Source organism: Danio rerio, chromosome 4 (genome assembly GCF_052040795.2).
Source record: "Danio rerio strain M-AB ecotype USA chromosome 4, GRCz13ab, whole genome shotgun sequence".
In the NCBI taxonomy this organism is placed as follows: domain Eukaryota; kingdom Metazoa; phylum Chordata; class Actinopteri; order Cypriniformes; family Danionidae; genus Danio; species Danio rerio.
Genome location: NC_141024.2, coordinates 78223900 through 78244922, shown reverse-complemented (window position 1 = coordinate 78244922; position 21023 = coordinate 78223900). Strand labels below are relative to the sequence as shown.

At 38.1% G+C, this 21023-nt stretch overlaps 2 protein-coding genes, 1 non-coding gene and 1 pseudogene across 6 annotated transcripts in view; 3 read left to right on the top strand and 1 right to left on the bottom strand.

Annotated features, from left to right (window-relative positions):
• Positions 1 to 21023, bottom strand: part of si:dkey-220a11.5 — a 765979-nt gene that overhangs the window by 229140 nt on the left and 515816 nt on the right. The window lies entirely within an intron of this gene.
• LOC141381532 (uncharacterized) overlaps positions 1 to 21023 on the top strand; it is a 400463-nt gene that overhangs the window by 304074 nt on the left and 75366 nt on the right. The gene's annotated exons all lie outside the window — the stretch shown is intronic.
• Positions 2389 to 7753, top strand: LOC137491267 (uncharacterized). Of its 2 annotated transcripts, XM_087249196.1 has the most exons (4): positions 2389 to 2534; positions 2884 to 3021; positions 5877 to 6674; positions 6758 to 7753. In XM_087249196.1, exons 2-4 carry the CDS (start codon positions 2949 to 2951, stop codon positions 6790 to 6792), a joined length of 906 nt encoding a protein of 301 aa, XP_087105322.1. In that variant the 5' UTR covers positions 2389 to 2534; positions 2884 to 2948; the 3' UTR covers positions 6793 to 7753. The 2 variants fall into 2 exon arrangements, with proteins under 2 accessions (XP_087105322.1, XP_087105321.1); XM_087249195.1 differs by having other exon boundaries at positions 5877 to 7753.
• Positions 15671 to 18862, top strand: LOC137491467 (uncharacterized; annotated as a pseudogene). The gene is made up of 3 exons (XR_015482293.1): positions 15671 to 15692; positions 15815 to 16794; positions 16899 to 18862. The product of XR_015482293.1 is annotated as an uncharacterized LOC137491467 (transcript).

The window sequence follows — 21023 nt, the reverse complement described above, 5'->3', positions numbered from 1 at the left end:
ACACAGATATTTAAATTTCATTGTTGCAAACAAGTTACAGGATTAAGTGCAGTTGTTGTTGTATGTGACGTTCACCACTGTGATTACACCATAGTGAAACAGAAGTCTGAGAAATGCTGTAGTTGGTGTTGGTGGAGCAGGTTAATCACATTAAAAGTTATGCATTGTGTAGATATGAAAGAGAACTCTTGTCATTGAATTACCCAGTATAAACTCCCTATACAATAATTTAACTTGTGATGTAATTATTTTCTAATTATAAATATATAGCTGCATGACAGATTTAATAGTGGACTCCACAAAGGTAAGACAAAAGCTTGACATCGCATCACGTGAGTGCATAAGACCAATAGAAGATCAAAACATGGGCTATATGGAGCAATCAGTCGCTTTTAGTAACGTCTAATCATATTGTTTTATCCCACCCTTTTTTGCAGCGCTGTACGAAAGAATTTTGCAAGAACAAACACTCGTGTGAGCGCGGCCCAACTTGCTTTCAGATTAACTATGCCCAGCTGCTATATATATGTATAGCAACAGGCGTTTCTGTGTGGAGTTTGCATGTTCTCCCTGCTTTTCCGTGGGTTTCCTCCGGGTACTACGGTTTCCCCCACAGTCCAAAGACATGCGGTACAGGTGAATTGGGTAGGCTAAATTGTCTGTAGTGTATGAGTGTGTGTGTGTGGATGTTTCCCAGAGATGGGTTGCGGCTGGAAGGGCATCCGCTGTGTAAAAACTTGCTGGTTAAGTTGGCGGTTCATTCCGCTGTGGCGACCCCAGATTAGTAAAGGGACTAAGCCGACAAGAAAATGAATAAATTATATATATATATATATATATATATATATATATATATATATATATATATATATATATATATATATATATATATATATATATATATATATATAAAGTTTCTGATTAAAAGTTGCTTTCTTGGTTTCTTTGTGTCGCTTGATTTGTGCCTGTACCATAACAGATCTCTCTTGCTGTGATATGTGTCTTGGTAACCTTAAATATGTTGTTTTTTGCGCATTGATTCGACTGCATTGAGTGAGAGAGTGCATTTTCCCTCCTTCTCCTGGTTAAGAGAAAAAGCTATATAATAGAATTAGTTATATTTCAGATAATATAAATCAATTATTAGCAACAAAAGAGCAACTTCATAATGATTTTAGTGTAAAAGACTTTAATTTGAAGCAAAAAAGATGCTGGAGGACTGGATCAGATATATGGCACTTTACTCACACCTGATTGCCTCTGCAGCTTGTACATAACATTTCACAGCACCTGGAATTAACACAAATGAGTTTGAAGTTACAGTGTGTCTCATCCATTTGTGATTAATGTACAAACAATTATCTTCTAAGGCCAAAAGTAGCAAAAAATAGACAGTATGTGATCGCGTTACTGTGTTAAAAAAGGTTTTGTCACAGAGTATCTTATATATTCTTTTGTGAATGTCTATGCATATTTGTATGCACAAACACAACTGATAATTAGAGAGAAAAACATCTTTGTTACATATCAGGTGAATAAGAGGCTTTCGAGAAAGATGAGCTGCTCACACATGTTCTGTTTAAGTAAAAAAACGAAGGAAAGAAAAAAAAAATGGCACAGAAACAAGTTACATTTTGATCATAAAAATTTATAGACACATTTGGAAAGAAATAATTGATCTGTTAAGAGTGTGTTGACAGTTTACAGGAAGCAGTAATGAGCTGCATGTGCTTTAGGAGAAGTAAAGGACTCTAAACTCACATAAAGAACAAGTTCAGTGATAAATAAATGACTAAAACATTGCTAATATTAATATATTGACTGAACTTGACACAAATAAAACCTCACTGTGAAGATTAGAAATTGTTTCTATTAACAAATAATGATATATCACAGTACAATAGTATCACTTACATAACTATTATATAAGTGAATGTAGTTGTGTGTGTTGAGATATCAGTGTGATTTAAGTCTTCAATGCTCATTTGCATCTTTAAACAAAAAACAGCTTGGGAAAAAAAAAACAATAAAATGAGTTTCAAATCAAAGTACCTCAACATAAGTGTATCAGCATTAACTACAAAATGCAGCAGCCACAATAAAAAAGCTTCCATCAATAGTCCTATAAAACAACAGCAACAAAACAAATGATGATGGCTAAAGCCAACTTATTTTCCCAATACATCATTATTTCTCTGTAAAACTGGTTTGTAAAGCTGCTAAACTTCCCATCCCCCACTGTATGTGTCCTGAGTCTTCACTGCTCATTTCATTTGCATCTCTATACCAGCTTTAATGGGGGCCAATTGAGTCTTATCCAATCACATTCCAGATCCAGTAGCTCAGCAGGGTTGCATCTATATATTCCGTGTTCCTAACGGAGGCTTCATTATCTGATTTAGCTGTAAGAGAACAACTTTGGAGGACAAACTACGATTGTAGATTCCTACATTGGGATTATTACCAACAACAACCTACAAAGAAAAACCCACGGAGGCCTTTTTTATCCCACTTCTTCATTGAAGACAGAAAAGGTGAGTTGCACATTTTGAATTTACACTCAAATAATATCTGAATGCTAACATTATAAAATGTAAATATGTGTGGATGCATTGTTCAACATTGTATTAAGTTCTTCAGTCAAATTTAAAAGCTTCTTTACAACTATTCAGTTTTTTGTTTGTTTGTTTATTTGGTTATAAATATTGTTTTTATCCTGACATGTAGTTACGTCACTAGTTTTAATCAGCTCATTTGTGGCTATTGTTTCTTGCTCAGACTTACCTGATTTGTTTTTGTTAATTACTCTCATATAAAGAAACTGTTAAAGCAAATGTTAAAGATAAGTTTGTTTCTGTTCATTGTTTTGTTCATTTTAAACAGAATAAAGTGTCCAAACACAGAGGAAATCTCCTGCTGAAGCGACTGATCTCCACACTGTTATAAAGATGGCGCTTATTAAAGAGGAGAGTGAAGATGTGAAGATTGAAGAAACATTCAGAGTCAAGCAGGAACAAACAGGTTGGTTTTCACTCTCAAACACCAACTCAGTCATTTGATCCTCATTTAGATATATTTTAATGATAAGAATACTAAATTAAATCCATCTTGCAGCCCTGGGTGTGCTGCCTAGTTCTTCTAAATCCACATAAGCACTTATTTAAAGATAGGAATGAGTTTCTTTTATACTTGTTCTCGTGTCATTCTTTTTCTGTTTTAATAGTCTCCCATTTTCTCTACCTTCTTAAGGTTATTGCGTTTCTTGTTCTCCTACTGTTTGTAAAGCGTCCATGAGCACTGGCACTAAATAAAAACAATCAATTTAAAAAGTTTGTCTGAGCTGACAATATTTGACCTATTCTATTCTCATAAAAGATATCTGCTATTACGGTGATGGTGTTGGCTTAGTACTTTCCATTTGCATATGTCACGTTGATCACAATTCCCCTTTTTTTAATCAACTTTTTTATGGGTTTAAAGTTGTTTCTAGTAGTTGTTACTAGTTCTCACAGATAGTAACTGAGTTAGAATGACATCATAATTATATTAACTAATTACAAGGGCTATTCCCTATAACCTGCAGGGTCTTAAAATGTCTTAAATTTCAAAATCTAAAATTTTAGGCCTTAAAAAGTCTTAAATTTACTGAAATGTTGTGAGGTCTTAAATCTTTTTTAAACAAGTCTTTATTTTTCTTTGTTCATGTTTTGTTACATAATCTTGCCAAAACCCATACAATCACCAACAATTTATCTCAATAAATGTTAAACTTTTTATTCAAAAAGGTCATTTTAACTCTATTTATTATAATAGTTTAATTATTTTGCTTACAATAACATTTGTTTAAACGTGCACCATGGATTTACTGCTGAGGACATAGACCTGGACAGATTGTTGCGCATAGATTTAGTTTATTTTAGTTTTAAAACTTTAAAATCATTTGCTCGTTTGTTTTTTATTTTAAAGAAAGTTTATTTTGGAAAAAAGTATTTAAAATAGTCTAATATTTGACTGGGGAATCTCAATGTCTGTTAACTGTTGAAATGAGATAAATGTGCCATCTTTAAACAGGTCCTTAACACAGATAACTCCCTTCCTAAAGCATAATTGGAATGCTGAATCTATAAGAGAGGAAGAGAATAACGGATTTAACAAAATAGGAGCAGAAGGCAATGCTTGTTTAATATTAAAGTGAGGTCTGAATTGTGACCATATTCTGAGTGATCCATTAATAACTGGGTTATTCGTAAAATATTGTTTACTAACTGTGTTGTGTCCGGTAGTGGAAATACGTTGGATCTTTACTGGAACATGGCACTAGAATGTTTTAAACAAAGCAAAAAGGATTTATTATTCTTTAGTGGTTTTACAGCAGCATGATACTGTCTCACACTTCATTATCTTTCTTGATCACTGCACCTCCTATAACCCAGCGGCGCTCCCTGTAAACAATTAATCACAGGCATATGTACAGAACACACACAATTACAGCTGAACTGCAACAACAGTAGCATTCAGCAATTTGAACAAAATAATACACTTTCTCTTTTTTTTTTCATTAATTCTTATTTTTGGTGAACAAACACCACAAACTGGAATGAAAGCACAAAGTAGTGAGCGTAATGACACTGGATTAGACGTGTGCTGTTTCATCAGTAACCAAAGTGGGGCCTCTTCATTACAGATGTTGGAAAACCAGAATAGTGTTTCTATAGTCAGTTTGTGTAAATTGGCTGTGCAATAATAGGGTATATGTCGAAGCATGCTAATAGGACTTTTAATTTGCCAGTAACCTGGGTTAAGCGCTTCCGGTACACTGTATGCCAAAGCAAAAATCTGCGTGTTTAAGGTCTGTTTTCTTTAGAAATCAGCAATCTCCACTGCTTGAGTGATATCTGTACAAGAAGCACTGCATTACATTACATTTTTCCCCGCCATGTCTTTGTAATATGAGCATTTATTTTACCCCAGTATATTCAATTGAGCTGCTGCGCTAGCCTGCCGATTCTGACCGGCCAGCCACCCCTGCTCTACTTGTCCCCACAAAGCAACAGTTCAGTCAACTTCTCTTTCTTCCGCACACCACATAATGCTGGCCTCTTCAACTCTCCTCTTCTTTCACTCACCCATTTCCTTTTAGCCGTCCCATAGGTGGAGATCAATTAAACAATGTTGACTGTTGTCACAGGAATTACCAAAAATCATAAATGCATGATTATATGCTGTTATGGCTTTGCAAGTTTTTTTCCAAACTAAGCCTCAAAATCACCCCAGAATTGATGAAAAAGTCCCAACAGCACACAATGGGAAAGGTGCACATTTCAGCCTTTAGGCAGATGCTGTACAGGTGTGTCTCATGTCTGTGAGGCAAATATTCAGCTGTTTTTTTAGCTTTTACCCCAGAAATTTTTTCTGATGCATTTACCACTCAGGCAAAGAATAAACAAGTATTTCCTGTCTGCTTTACAAATTTTAGAAAAAACATTTTGTTATTATGAATATATACGAATAAAATTAGGCCATTTACAGCTTTCAAATCTGTGTCTTATCAATGACCAAAATTACTTTTATGATCAATTATGTAAGGAACTCTGAAAACTGAACTGACACGGTTTCAATTTACTAAAACTTCTATGTTAGGCGACTTTGACATAATTTACATTGTAAAAGCACTAGATAAATAAAGATGAATTAAATGTGCTTAAATGTGAACATGTTAATGGACCGAACAAAACATGATCTTATATATTTTACATTTAATGTGCATGAAAATGACAGTGTGTGTAGCCAATGTTTCCAGTGTCTTTTCACTATTCAGCTTTTGATGAGATTTTTTAAGACTTAATGAAAACTAAAATTTTATTTATTTATTTCAGACCTAATTGAAGAGAATGAGGAGAGTAAAGAGGAGGAACATCATGTCAAAATTGAGGAAAAAACTCATTTACAGACTGATGGTATTTTGAAAAGGAGAGACAAGAATTGTTTAACCTGCACTCAGTGTGGAAAGAGTTTCAGCCAATCATCATCCCTTAATCTACACATGAGGATCCACACTGGAGAGAAACCATTCACATGCACTCAGTGTGGGAAGAGTTTCAGCCAATCATCATCTCTTAATCTACACATGAGGATCCACACTGGAGAGAAACCATTCACATGCACTCAGTGTGGGAAATGTTTCAGCCAATCATCAAACTTAAATCAACACATGAGGATCCACACTAAAGAGAAACCATTCACTTGCACTTATTGTGGGAAGAGTTTCAGCCTATCATCATCCCTTAATATACACATGAGGATCCACACTGGAGAAAAACCATTCGCATGCACTCAGTGTGGGAAGAGTTTTAGCTGTTTATCACACCTTAATCACCACAAGTGGATCCACACTGGAGAGAAACCATTCACATGCTCTCAGTGTGGGAAGAGTTTCAGCCAATCATCATCCCTTAATATACACATGAGGATCCACACTGGAGAGAAACCATTCACATGCACTCAGTGTGGAAAGAGTTTCAGCCAATCATCATCCCTTAATATACACATGAGGATCCACACTGGAGAGAAACCATTTACATGCACTCAGTGTGGGAAGAGTTTTAACTGCTCATCACTCCTTAATAAACACATGAAGATCCACACTGGAGAGAAACCATTCGCATGCACTCAGTGTGGGAAGAGTTTTAACTGCTCATCACTCCTTAATAAACACATGAAGATCTACACTGGAGAGAAACCATTTGCATGCACTCAGTGTGGGAAGAGTTTCAGCCACTCATCGTCCCTTAATCGACACATAATGCGCCACACAGGAGAGAAACCATTCATGTTTAATCATGTTGTTTAATCCTGCCCCTTTTCACAGCGTCGTACAACAAAATTTTGCATGCTCAAACTACTGTGACCGCAGCTTCGGTGTGGGATGAGTTCAGCAACACATCAGACCTTAATAAACACATGAAGACCCACACTGGAGAGAAACCATTCACATGAACTCAATGTGGGAAGAGTTTCAACAGATCAGCAAACCTAAATGAACACATAAAGATCCACAATGATGTGAGAGAGTATATGTGCTTAAGTGTGAGAAGACTTTTCTTACAGCTCAAATTAAAACTGCACCAGACGATTCACACTGGAGAGACCGTACAAGTTTTCACACTGTGACAAGAGGTTTAATCAGTTAACACATCTGAAAACAGAAGAAGATTGGATGCATCTGTACTCCACTCTCCAGTGTATTCATGTAGCTAGTGTTGCTTTGGATGATGTTCTCTGTCTGACTCCCTGAATGAGAAAAATCACTAGGAAGAAAGTCCATTCATTTGTCCTGTGTTGCATCTTTATTAGAAAAGTTTCTTTACTTTTAGGTTCAAGATTCTTTCTAGTTTACTACATTTACTTTTTTGAGTAGAATACGATCTTGATGAATATTTTATGATTTGGGCAGACCGACAGGTATTCAGTTTTACAATATTAATATACTGTGATGATCCCAAAACTCCAGATTGCCTGCATTACTCATTAATGGGTATATAAAAAGTTGTTGTGCTAGCTACTCCAGGCCGCTGTGGCTTCTCAGGAGTCATCATGTCAAGACCTGCCATCTCATTGACTCTTTAACCTTATGTGTTGTTGTGATTTATATCCTAAGTCTTTATCTTCATTATTATCCCTAAACATTTGTTGGTTGCTTTGATTGATTGTTCTACGAGTTACATTTTATAATAAATAATTTGCATTCAGGCTATTTTGTTGGCTCATCTCTCTTTTATGTTGGGACTCAAACAAGCATAACACTTTTTGTAAAATGTGTCCAGTTGCGTCCAAGATCTTTTCCTTTCAGTCATGACCATAGGTGAGAGTAGGAACCTAGATTGAGCAGTAAACTGAGAACACTGCCTTTTGTCTCAGCTCCTTCAACACAACAATCACATTAACTACATTACTGCTGCTGCTGCACTGATCCATCTTTAAATCTTACATTCCATTGCTCATGAAAAAAAAAACGCAGATACTTGAACTTCATTTGGGGTAAGGACTTTCCTCCAATCTGGAGATGGCCACCTTTTTCGTCAAGCACCATGGTTTCTGACCTAGAGATGCTGTTTCTTTCCCTGCCATGTCACATTCAGCAGCAAACCGTCCCACTGCATGTGGAAGGTCCATATACTATGAAGCCAAAAGGACAACGTTACCTGCAAATGGCAGAGACCGTCCTAGCCTGCACCTAAAATTCTGTCAGTAAATTTTTTTATATTTTAAATAACACATTAACAAAATAAAATAAATAAATAGATGAATAGATAGATATTGTAGTGGTGGAAGGGGAAGTAGGATGGCTTGTTCCACCATAAACTGAGATGGAGCTTTCTCAGGAGGCATGGACTAGTGCGTGAGATGTCTCAGACTGAAGGTGTAATAATGAAATAAATGCTCAGGAAGCCCCAACCCTTTTTCATCAACTGGCTGTTGCAATGTACTCCTATGCAACCTAGAATGCTTATCCTCTTATCAGAGTAATGGTTCTCAATTGTGGTGCTTGTGCAAAATGAGTGGACAACCGTCCCAAATTAATTTAATCTCTTACTACTAGAACTTAGAATCACACCTGAGAAACCACAAAAGCAAAGATTTGACTTATCTTCATCTGCTTAAGATCAATTTGCACCAGATGAGCAAGAGATGACATTTGTTTGAGTTTTTTTGCCAACTGGCCTCTACAAAACACGGCGTTCCTGATGGATTGGTGACTCAGCTTCAGTGACGTCCTTAAGATTCACTCGCTTGTGAGTGGAAATTGTCCTGGGTTACCAGGGTGACAAACTCTGCTGAGAGTCGGTTTGCAGAAGTTTTTTTAGCAGTTTCGGCGGTTCCTAAACTTTAAGAGGTTGCATGGAAAGTTTTTTGCGACCTGATTGAGTGGCTGTGCATTGACCGAAAGCAAGGCGAGAGGGGGGAGAGAGCAGCAGCAAGCATGAGCGAGCTAATGCAAAAATCAAGTTTTAAAATAATCTGGTTTGCTCTATCCCAATGGCACTGTCTTCTAATGAGCAGTTGCCATAGAGGGCGGGCCCACGCCCCATACCATTATGCTCAGTGTAAGTCATTAACAGACTGCTTTGTAATTTCATGTGGTAAAATATCTTGTAAGTTTGTTACTATTGTACAACAAATGTTACAAGAAGACATTCCTTCAACATGAAACAGTCAATGAAAAGGTTTTGAAAAGTGATTTATAGCTCAGATTGGAGGCTTCTAGAGGGGATGTAGACCTTCAGCTGTAGGTGGAGGTAAGAGGGTGCAGTGCCAGTGATTTGAACTTGACAAGAGCCTCGTGCGGTAACCAATATAGGGAGATAAAGAGAGGAGTTACATGGGCTCTCATTGAAGACCAGATGAGCTGCGGCATTCTGGAGCATCTGTAGAGGATTAAGGGTGCAGGATGGGAATCCAGCTAGAAGAGCACTGTCGGGATCCAGCCTTGAAATGACAAGAGTTGGCACTAAAAGTTGTGCAGCATGGCATGATCTGTTAAGAAGAGTCTGATTTTCTGATGTTGAAAAGTGCAGCTCTACATGATGGAGCTGTGTTAGCAATGTCCTCTTTGAAGGACAACTGATCATCCAGTATCACCCTAAGATTTCTTACCGAACTACATGGGGTAATGGTGGATGATCCCAGCTTGATTGAGAAATAATATTGAATGTGTGGAGTTGCAGGGAAGGTGATGTATGTAGATGAGTAAGCAGTTCACTAGCTGGCCTTCATTACATCTGCTTAAAAGGGTTTGGAAATGTGCCAGTGTGGAGTGAAGGAAGAGATTGACTTTTTCTTCAGAGGGTGTTGTTTGACTGCTAATTTGAGTGTTTATTTGTGTAAAGAAGGAGGCCAGCTGATAAGGAGTTGATCGAGAAGGACAGAGCAAAGTATAAAATGTCTTGAATAGTTTGTGGACGTCTGAAGTGGTGTTAATTTTGTAATGGTAGTATGGGGTTTTGGCCGAATGGAGTTGGGAGGCTAATGATGCCAGCTGGCTTTGGTACTTGCTAAGAAGGTCAGTGGAGGCTTTTGATTTGTGCCATGCTCTCTCTGTTGCCCTGGGTGCTGTTCAATGTTATCACAGAACATGTCCTAACCCTAAAACTAACTATTTTCCCAGACCATCCGACAGCCAGGGGTTAGAGGGAGTAGGGGCGTTGGGCTGGTGGCGACAGGCAAGATCTCACCTAGGCAGGATGTATATTGGAACAGAGTGTTTTTGCTGCACTATTTACATCAAGAAGTGAGAACTGTGTGTGTGAGGGAAGAGAGGATGTAACAGTGAAGGAGAAGTGTGTGAAGGACAAACCAATTTTTACTAGTAGCAATTTAGTTGTTGAAATCAACAATTGAATTCTTGTTATCAACAATTAAGTCTGAATGGCAGCCTACATTTAGTGAAGTTTCACAAACTAGAAGCCTAGCAAAAAATAACTCCCTTATCTTCGTTTTCCGATGAAAGCTCTTGACAGGACTGCGCCAGCTCCTTCACAAGCTTCTAAAGTTTAACATCTCTCTACAACCCATCAACAATTCTACTACCATCATCTGACTATTACAATTCAACAACAGCAGCAATACAACAACAGCAAAAATAAGAAATAGCAGCATTAAATCTACTCTCACATCATTTACAGCAACATGGACAGGAACGAAATCTCTGCTCTCCTAGAAACACCAGCCCCAGCTCAACAACACCAAGCTCAGCCTGGAAGCCGACTCGATACCAACCCTCCAATAAGAGACCGAAGGCCTATCTGCTCTACTTCAGCAAGGACACAATCTCCATCTCCTGCCACTCCAAATCGCCACCCACCTTCTCCAGGTTCTTAATGCGCCTCCGCAAGATCATCATCCCTCACTTCCAACAAGATAACAATAACCGAACTCCACCAGACCCTCATAAATGCCGGAATCTCCATCCCCAGTCGCTGCAATAAAACAAAATTACTGAAACTCTATGAAACCATCTCGTCACCAACTCCACCCCCTCAGGACAGCAGAACCGCTCGCTCCCGCCACATCCCCTATCCTTATCCCCACCACAGCTCCGCATTCACAAAATCTCCTCGGACCATCAAAAAAAGCAACTAAGCAATAAAAAACAATCCCTCAGAACAAGACAAACTGCATCAACCAAAACATTCCAAAACATGGATAATCCACCGGATAATGACGCCAATCTCGGACTTACCACCCCCCTTCCTTGGCCTCCAGCTCCACATTCCAGTGAAAACTCCAGCCCTACTCTTCCAGTCATCCATTCCACTCTCAACCCTCCTTAAATCTCTTTCCCTTCTAACCTCCCTCACTCTTCAAGCCAGCTTATTTCTACCCAGTCTTTCTCTACAAGTCCTTCCTCTCCCTTCTTATTTCCCCTCTTTCAGTATCCTCACCTCTTCTCCTCTACATCCCTTCATCAAGCACCCACCTGCATTAGTAACCCTTCCCAACAGTCCACCCTCCCTACTCACATTTCTTCCACACGGCCCCCTCCTCCAACACCATCAAGAACCTCATCCTATCAGGTGCTGACATTGATTATTATTCGGTTATACGCATTACTCAGTGGAATCAGTGTCCCTACTGGGGGGCCATGGATACTGATCTTTACAACAGAGTTTTCTTAGAATGCTGTAATCTTTCCTGCATGGTCTGCCATTCAAATCTGCACATGACCACTTCCTGTCCCTTCATAATCCCCTCCTCCGATAAAGGACTACAAAGATCCACCAGCTACGTACCCTGCCCCTATACCTCTGCTATCCCCACTCTACTTTCTCCTCCCTCTTCTCAAAACCCTCCCCCTCTCTGTCTTGTAATAACTTTAATATAGCAAGATGCTTTTGCCATCTCTGTAATTACTTAAAAAAAACTTTTTTCATATTTTCTGAGAAAGCTTATCAACACCTTGCAATCATGTAGCAACCACCTTGCAATGCCTTAGCAACCGCCTAGAAACACCTTGCAAATGCCTAGCAACACTTTAGCTACTACCTTACAACACCTTAGCAACCACATATAAAGACCTTAGCAACCACCTAGCAACACCTTAGCAACCACCTAGCAACACCTTAGAAACCGCCTAACCACACCTTAGCAACCACCTAGTAACATCTTAGCAACTGCCTATCAACACCTTAGCAACCGCCTAGCAACAGCTTAGCAACCGCCTTCGTACCCACCTAGCAACTCCTTAGCAACCACCCAGCAACACCTCAGCAACCGCCTAGCAACACCATAGCAACCGCTTGGCATTACCTTAGCAACCGCCTAGCAATCACCTAACAACTCCTTAGCAACCACCTAGCAACACCTTAGCAACTGTCTAGCAACACCTAGCAACCGCCTAGCAACACCTTAGCAACTGGTTAGCAAAAAATTAGAGACCACCTAGCAACACCTTAGCAACCATCTAACAACAGCTTAGCATCCACCTAGCAACACCTTAGCAACCATCCAGCAACACCTTAGCAACCTCATAGCAACACTCTAGCAACCGCTTGGCAACACCTTAGCAACTGCCTAGCAACACCTTAGCAACCATCTAACATCTCCTTGGCAACCACCTAGCAACACCTTAGCAAATGCCTAGCAACGCCTTAGCAACCGCCTAGCGACACTTTAGCAACTGCCTAGCAATACCTTAGCAACAGCTTAGCAACCGCCAAGCAACCACCCAGCAACCATCTAACACCTTAGCAACCGCCTAGTATCACCTTAGCAACTGCCTAGCAACAGCTTAGCAACCACCTATTAACATATTAGCAACCGCCTAGTAACACCCTAGCAACCACTTAGCAACACCTTAGCAACCGCCTAGCAACACCTAAGCAATTGCTCCCTAGCAGGTTTGAGCTATCAGAACTGTAGCTATGACAACAACTCTCAGAAGAGTTTTGAAGAACAAAATAATCCTGGATCGTGTCAAATCATCATTAACCAAATCTTGCTAACTGAGTTATCCACCTACGAAGAACCCCAGGACAAGATGAACAGTGAATGAAGTGAATGAAGTAGATATGGCTGATGGAATGGTTTTTAAATCGGATATAGGAAGAAAGGAACTAAATGAGTTAATAAAGGAAAATAGTTCAGTAGATATATGGAGGGGAAGGAACAGAGAAAAAAGAGAGTGTGGGGAATTTTATATGTCAAATGAGAATAGTGAATGAAGTAGAAGAAAAGACAATGAAGGAGGAAATGAATAACAATGAAAAAAAGGAAGGAGAAAATGAAAATGAAGAGAATGAAGTACAGTTATCAGGACAAGATGAACAGTGGTCACAAATAGACATATTGGACAGTTTTAAAACTTTTTTTAAGCACTGTGGAAAAAGAGGAACTAAATAAGACTGGTCAAGCTGAAGGAATGGCAAATGATGAAGAAACAAGGATGGAAAATATGGATAAGAACAAAGTGGAAAGAGGATTTTTAAGAAGAAGAACTTTTAAGGTAAAACCAAATTTGGATATGGCAAAGAAAAAAGTTTGAACAAAAAACAGAGCTAAATATGTAAATAGGTATGAAGTGTTAAGGGGACTGAAAGAAGATGAAGAAAACGATGAAAATATACATGCACCAACAGAAGATCAAGACAAAAAAAGTCCTTTGAGGTTTTAAATAAAGTATTAAAGGTTTTAAAGAAATAATAATGATGGGAGATTTTAATACTGTTTTTAGACAACAAGATATGGCTGATGGAATGGTTTTTAAATCGGATATAGGAAGAAAGGAACTAAATGAGTTAATAAAGGAAAATAGTTTAGTAGATATATGGAGGGAGAGGAACAGAGAAAAAAGAGAGTTTGTGGGGAATTTTATATGTCAAATGAGAATAGATTTTATTTTATGTACTAGAAATTTTGAAAATTTTATAGAAAACATACAGTATGAAGAGAACAGTTTTAGTGATCATAAGCTCTTGCATTTTAAAGTGAATATAGAAAACATACAAAAAGGACCAGGGACTTGGATTTTAAACACAACCATTTAAAAAAAATGAAGATTATGTTTAAAAATCTAAGAAATAATAGAGAAAAAGAAAATAGAATGTATGATGATGATAAAAGGATATGGTGGAAAAACACAAAATATCAAATAAAGCAAAGGGTATTGAAGAAAAAGAAGGGAAGATTCTAAATTTTATAAAAGTAAAACTAGAAAAAGATGAAAATAAAGAATGTGACAGAGAAATAGAAGAAGAAGAGATTGAAATTGCAATAAATCAACTACATAAAATGAAAAGTCCAGGTATAGATGGAATAAGAAATGAATTTATAGTGTTTTTAAATATATTTTAAAAGGAATACTTAGTAGAACATACTTATTTATTTGATGTACTCAAAACATTTGGATTTGGAGAGAATTTTATTAATTGACGAAAAATTTTATATAAAGGGGCTTTAACAAAAGTAAAATGTAACGTTTTTTTTAACAGAATTTAAAAAATGTTTTAAAATTACAAGATCAATTAGACAAGGATGTCCTCTTTCAGCGCAATTATATTCCCTAGTCGCAGAAACTTTAGGGTTAGCAATAAAACAAGAAACTAAAATTAAAGGAATAAAAATAGAAGAAGAGGAGGACGAAGGAAAAATATACCAGTATGCTGATGATACAACAATAATAGTGAAGGAGAAAAAGAGTGTAAAAGAAGCCATGAAAAAGTACAAGAGTTTTGTAAGGGAACAGGAAGCAAAATAAATTAAAATAAAACAATATATGAGGTTTGGTAAAGCAGATATTTTAACAGATTGTTTCCAATTTAGAGAAGTAGAAGAACTGAAAATTTTAGGAATTTGAATTGGAAAAAACTAAAGAAAAGCAACAGAAAAGATATGGGATGATCTAATAAGAGGAATAGAATCAAGATTAAATTTTTGGAGGATGAGAGAACTTTGCTTAAAGTGGAAAGCCTTAATATTAAATGTTTTAATAACATCAAAGCTATGGTATAAATTATATATAACAGAAATGCCATGTTGGATAGAAGGGAGATTGAAAAAGTGTGTTCAAGATTTTTTATGGGAGGGGAAACCCCCAAGAATTGCTTACAATAGAATAATAGGAGCAGCAGAAGAAGGAGGGATAGGATTAATTGATATTAAACAAAGGAAGAATTGTCTTAGAGTCAAAATAGTTAAAAAGCTTTTACAAGAGGAGAACTCAACAGAATGGGAAAAGGTCATGAAATATTTTTAAACAAAGTTGGCAATTTTAATTTAGGAGAAGATATTCTTTGGTAAAAAAAAAAAAATGAACGATGGAAAAGTTACCAGGGTTTTATCAAGACATTTTAAGGGGTCATTAAGTCATTTTTTGACTTTTGCCAAGTTTTAATTTAAGTGTTGAGGTGAAGTCTTTTGACTAATTTGATATTCAAAACATCCTGTGTTCAAAGACAAATTTACTATACCATGCCACTGTCCAGATCGGAAACTTGGCACAAGGAGTCACTGGCATTGTCCTAAATGTGCCAAAATAATATGCAGATCTGTAGATTTTAAAACACACTTGCATAAACATGGTAGGCTATTATAAATATTCTAAATCCTTTAAGCTTAATGAGTGAAATTGCATTTTTCAACTGTATAATTCCCTTTCTCTGCAACTACAGGTCTGATGGTGCCAACAACAACATCTGGTGAGTACATTTATGTTTCTAACCCAACTGAAGTAATGACACAATAACACATTATAATTATGTTAATCACACTATGACATGTATTATTATTCTTAGAAAAGAAACAACCTGAAGATAAAGAGGTTGCAAAGCAAACAAAATTTGCCATAAATATGGTATCACATTTAGCACAAACTTAAACCTATTACGGCATAAAAAGGAACAACATGCTCTGCAAGAACCAATGTTGTGCATTGACCCAAAAATGGGATTTATGTGACCACAAAGCAATCCCATGGTATCAGATTGCCAATACATGTCCAAAAGACATTAACATCACAGCTCTAGGATTGTGAAGTGGAGGAATGCAGAGACTATATAGCCATAGCTGCTCAAAGTGGAAACCCAGGGAAAGAATGCCACCACTTAGAGCGGACCAAGAAAACCAGTGCATACATTCCACCACCAGCACTACAAGAGAAAACCGTAAAGGAGATGTTTGAAAAGGGACTCCTTTCTAAGTCTAGGCAAGAGGAATGTTTGGAACTTTACCAACATGCTTGCTCACACGAAGTAGACAGTATGTTTCCTATTTTCTTGGAGGTACACAATCTGTCACAGAGATATCTATTTTTCTTAGTGTACTCTGGGGAGAAGGACACCTGGTGTAAGTTTGGAAGGACAGTTTCCACATTTGACAAACAATTGGGAAAATGGCACTCCAAGTGCATCGGTTTAAAGGACAGTATCAGTTGTGTCCACAGATACATGTGTATGTGGTGGATTTATTGGGAGCATCCTTATTTGTTGAAAAACGCACCAGAAGCCCCAGAGGATATAGAAGATATTGAGGAGTGCATCATTGGGAATGTCGGTATGGATGAGCATTTGGCCTTTTAACAGAGTACTATGATCACAATGACCAATTACTTGTGGAATTGCAAAAGATTACCGGAAGACATTCCACTTGAAATCACCAAAACAGAAAAACCCATTCCAGAAACCTTTATACCATCAGAAACAACCTGTCCATACTGCCCAGGGTCATGTCCTCCCCATCTTAGCAATGCTTTTGTGGTTATAACACAAGCAACTGTTTATGGGATGTTTCGGCAGAATAGAGGTAAGGGGTTCTATGTTATTAAATATATCTCTTATATATACTGTATATAATCTCTATGTATTTTTTGTATGCCAACCAATTTGTGTTGATGCGTTTTCTTTTAGGTATTTCCGTTTATGCCAAGGCATGCCCAGTTTGCAGAAATTAGTTAGTTTTCAGGACTACAATTCTGGATTCCACAATTATAACAACAGGGTCTTTCTTTCCATCCCGCTATGTTCTCTACTCGCAACATAACATATAAACAACATGTTTAAAGGTACATTCTGTATTTTTTTTGCAGAATCACATTGTTGTTGGTAGAATGCTGCGCACTATAGAATCTCATTCTGGGACTACAGTGACACACAACACTGAGAAAAGCATTCTACCACTTCAGTGCTCTCAGGCAGTATATGTACAGTTATTTCTGTTACCACTGTGGACACCACCCATCTGTGGTCATTGCTGATTGAAGATTGCCTTTGATTTGCCAGATGAGTGTTAGTGAATATATTTTGTTTAAAATAGAAATATCTTCAGAGTACATAGCTTAAAGGAATAGCTGACCTAAAATTTTAAAGTCTCTTATTTTTTACTCACAAGTCCGTTCTCTGCGTTCTTGGAATTGAGAAACAGCCGTAGTTTTGTGTTTCTCTTCTCTGTTTCTGCTTATTAACAGCAGGTGTTCACCATCGGTGCTCAATCATTACTTAATTAGCCCCATCATTGTCTCATTAACTTTAACTCTGCTGCTGAGTAAATTTTGCTCAATTTAGAGAGGGACCAAATATTCTCTTAACTGAGTAAATTTTACTCTGAAGATTTTACTGCGTTGTAGCATGAACTACAGTTGAGGGCCCTCCTGTGAAATATTTATTTAAGGTAATGGACCAAGGACATTTTCACAGTACTTATGGTCATTTTACATGCAGTGCTGACAATTTTAAAGTTGTTATTGATAGCAGGGCAATAATTGAGTGTGAGACAATTTTTTTTTTATTACAAAACTGATAAACTGCAACAACTTCACATAATGAATACATAACAAGAAACCAGTACAAATCTATATTTGGAGCGTAAGCAAATGTTCAGATTTTGATAAAAAAATTACTAAAACAAACATTTTGTTTTCCACTGGATTAACTTGGATGGAGTAATTGTTCACATAAACACAAGCAATGTGTTAATTTGAAATCGACTAACAAACATAAAAATAAAACTTGAGTTAAAGCAATAGATATAGTTTTTCATAATTGGTCGATTAAAGCTATTGGTCTATGAATTGTAATAGTAATATTATTATTACATTTACATTAATATTATTTTTCCTGGTATTCTGGAAAACATGTAGATAAGTAATAGACATCAATAATTTTTTAAAACCAACAGCAACAACAATAATACTAATCATAAAAATAATACTACAGTCAGTAGCAGTAATAAATAATATTGGTAATATCGTCTCAGTTTTATAATTGAGACAAGTCAGTGAAATTATTTCAGTCTAAAATTGACGGTTATTTTCATCGGTTACAGGACATGTGTCTAGCATTTTGCTTGCTTTGAATTAGACACAGATAAAGTGTGTTACTGTCACCGACTCGGTCCCAGTCATTCCCCTCGCTGGCCAGCAGAGACCGCCATCCCCGGACTTCTAAGCATTACATCATCCACCTAGACTGATCGTGCACACACCTGAACTGAATCCAGTTAACGACCCACGCTCCTATATAAGCCACACTCCAACTCCAGTTCTCTGCGAAGTCTTGTTTAGCCCCGGCCAGCATTTCTGAGCGGTCTATCCTGCCTGATCTCCCGTTTACCACTTCAGCCCGTTTCTCGACTCTGCTCTGTCTTCTGCCTGCCCTTGACCAAAGCCTGCTTACACGGACTCTGATTCTCGCTGCCTGCCCCTGACTAAAGCCTGTGACACGGACTCTGAATCACGCTGCCTGCCCTTGACACAAGCCTGGTAATCACTCTGCCTCTGTTATCTGCTAATCATCGTTGAGTTGTATGTTGTATGTTCGCACAGCCGTGCGAGGTGTTGATGTTTAAGTGTGACTTAATAAATACTGCAAAATGGATCCCTCCGTGTCAGTCTCCACGTTACAGTTACATTACATGTATTTGAATAAATTAATTATAGCATTTATTTGAATAATGACAGATGTGTATCTGTGTCTGTTCAGCGTCTAATAACAAAGCTGTGTTTTTGGTTTCTTAAAAATAGCAATGTAACTCCATACTTACAGAGAAAAATTATTTATCAATCCAGTAACTAAAGTATTTTTTGCCTAAAAGGTGTTAGGCAGCATTTAATTTCTGTTTATTGATATAGAATTAGTTTTATTGCATATAATACCTGTGAAATTAACTCTTTATGACTGGTTTGAGATAAATGTTTTTGGTTTTCAGGTCCTCTTTGACTTTGTTGGTTGACATAATGAATCAACAGAGTTTTTTATCATCCAAGAAATGACATCAGTGATGTCAATAATGAGCACTGCCTCTGGGACACTTCTCGACCACAACATATCGACTCCATTAAATATACATGTTCAGTGGTTGCGCTTGGAGGATATGGAGGTGAAAATCATTAATGTATCTGACTGTCAACTTTTGCTTGTTTTGAATGCATTTTAAAAGCAAATTAAATGGTTAAAACCAAGTACTTTTGTAGCACTGTAAAATAGTACACTATCTTTTAAAAACAATGAACATTACTTTCGCAGCATTTAATCTTGTGCTTATCTGTTAACTTTTAAGGTACCCAAAGTTATGATGTTCATTAGTCATGTTCAACTTCAGAACACAATTAAAGTTTTTACTGAAAGTGTTCTGTCCCTGACAGCCTACCAATTAAAACATTTAAGGTCCAGAAAATAAGACATTGTTAAAATACTCTATTTGACCACAGGGAAATCCACCTTATGATACCAATGTCACAAAGAAACAAGAATACATTTTGTGGGCCAAAAAAAAGACCTCTTAATTAAACTATTTCTTCTCTTCCATATCAGTTTTCTACGCAGTTGACGTAGTGAACACAGTGCAGCGCTTCTGGGTTGTATGTCACAACGTTGTGTCTACATCAACTGTGTAAGAGACCAACATAAAAAATAAGAAATTGTTTAATTAAGATGTTATTTTTGGTTGGTATTGTTTTATTACACACAAAAAGTATACCTGTTGCTTCATAACATTTAAGGTGGAGTCAAATAGACTATTCTAACCATTTCTTTTTGGGCCTTGAATGTGGCAATTATGTTCTATCAGAGGCCAGAAAGCTTTTAGATTTCATCAGAAATATCTTTACTTGTGTTTGAAGATGAACAAAGGTCTTACGAATGTTAAATGACATAAGGGCGAGTAATTTAATAAAATACAGAATTTAAATTTTTGGGGTGAAATAACCATTTAATTGTTAAAGATACATTGTAGTTTTTTTTTAAACCAACACTGCAACTTCACTATTACAGACTGTCCCTTCAACAACTTCAGAGCCATCACCTCGAGATGCATCGCCTCGGCCTTCTCCAATGGCGTCGCCTCGGGCTTCTCCAATGGCATCGCCTCAACCTTCTCCAATGGCGTCGCCTCGGCCTTCTCCAATGGCGTCGCCTCGGCCTTCTCCAATGGCGTCGCCTCGGCCTTCTCCAATGGCGTCGCCTCGGCCTTCTCCAATGGCGTCGCCTCGGCCTTCTCCAATGGCGTCGCCTCGGCCTTCTCCAATGGCGTCGCCTCGGCCTTCTCCAATGGCGTCGCCTCGGCCTTCTCCAATGGCGTCGCCTCGGCCTTCTCCAATGGCGTCGCCTCGGCCTTCTCCAATGGCGTCGCCTCGGCCTTCTCCAATGGCGTCGCCTCGGCCTTCTCCAATGGCGTCGCCTCGGCCTTCTCCAATGGCGTCGCCTCGGCCTTCTCCAATGGCGTCGCCTCGGCCTTCTCCAATGGCGTCGCCTCGGCCTTCTCCAATGGCGTCGCCTCGGCCTTCTCCAATGGCGTCGCCTCGGCCTTCTCCAATGGCGTCGCCTCGGCCTTCTCCAATGGCGTCGCCTCGGCCTTCTCCAATGGCGTCGCCTCGGCCTTCTCCAATGGCGTCGCCTCGGCCTTCTCCAATGGCGTCGCCTCGGCCTTCTCCAATGGCGTCGCCTCGGCCTTCTCCAATGGCGTCGCCTCGGGCTTCTCCAATGGCGTCGCCTCGGGCTTCTCCAATGGCGTCGCCTCGGGCTTCTCCAATGGCGTCG

Coding starts and splice junctions, on each gene's coding strand:
- LOC137491267 (XM_087249195.1), top strand. CDS start 2,949: ATGGCGCTTATTAAAGAGGAGAGTGAAGATGTGAAGATTGAAGAAACA. Junction 3,022..5,876: donor AGTCAAGCAGGAACAAACAG/GTTGGTTTTCAC, acceptor TATTTATTTCAG/ACCTAATTGAAGAGAATGAG.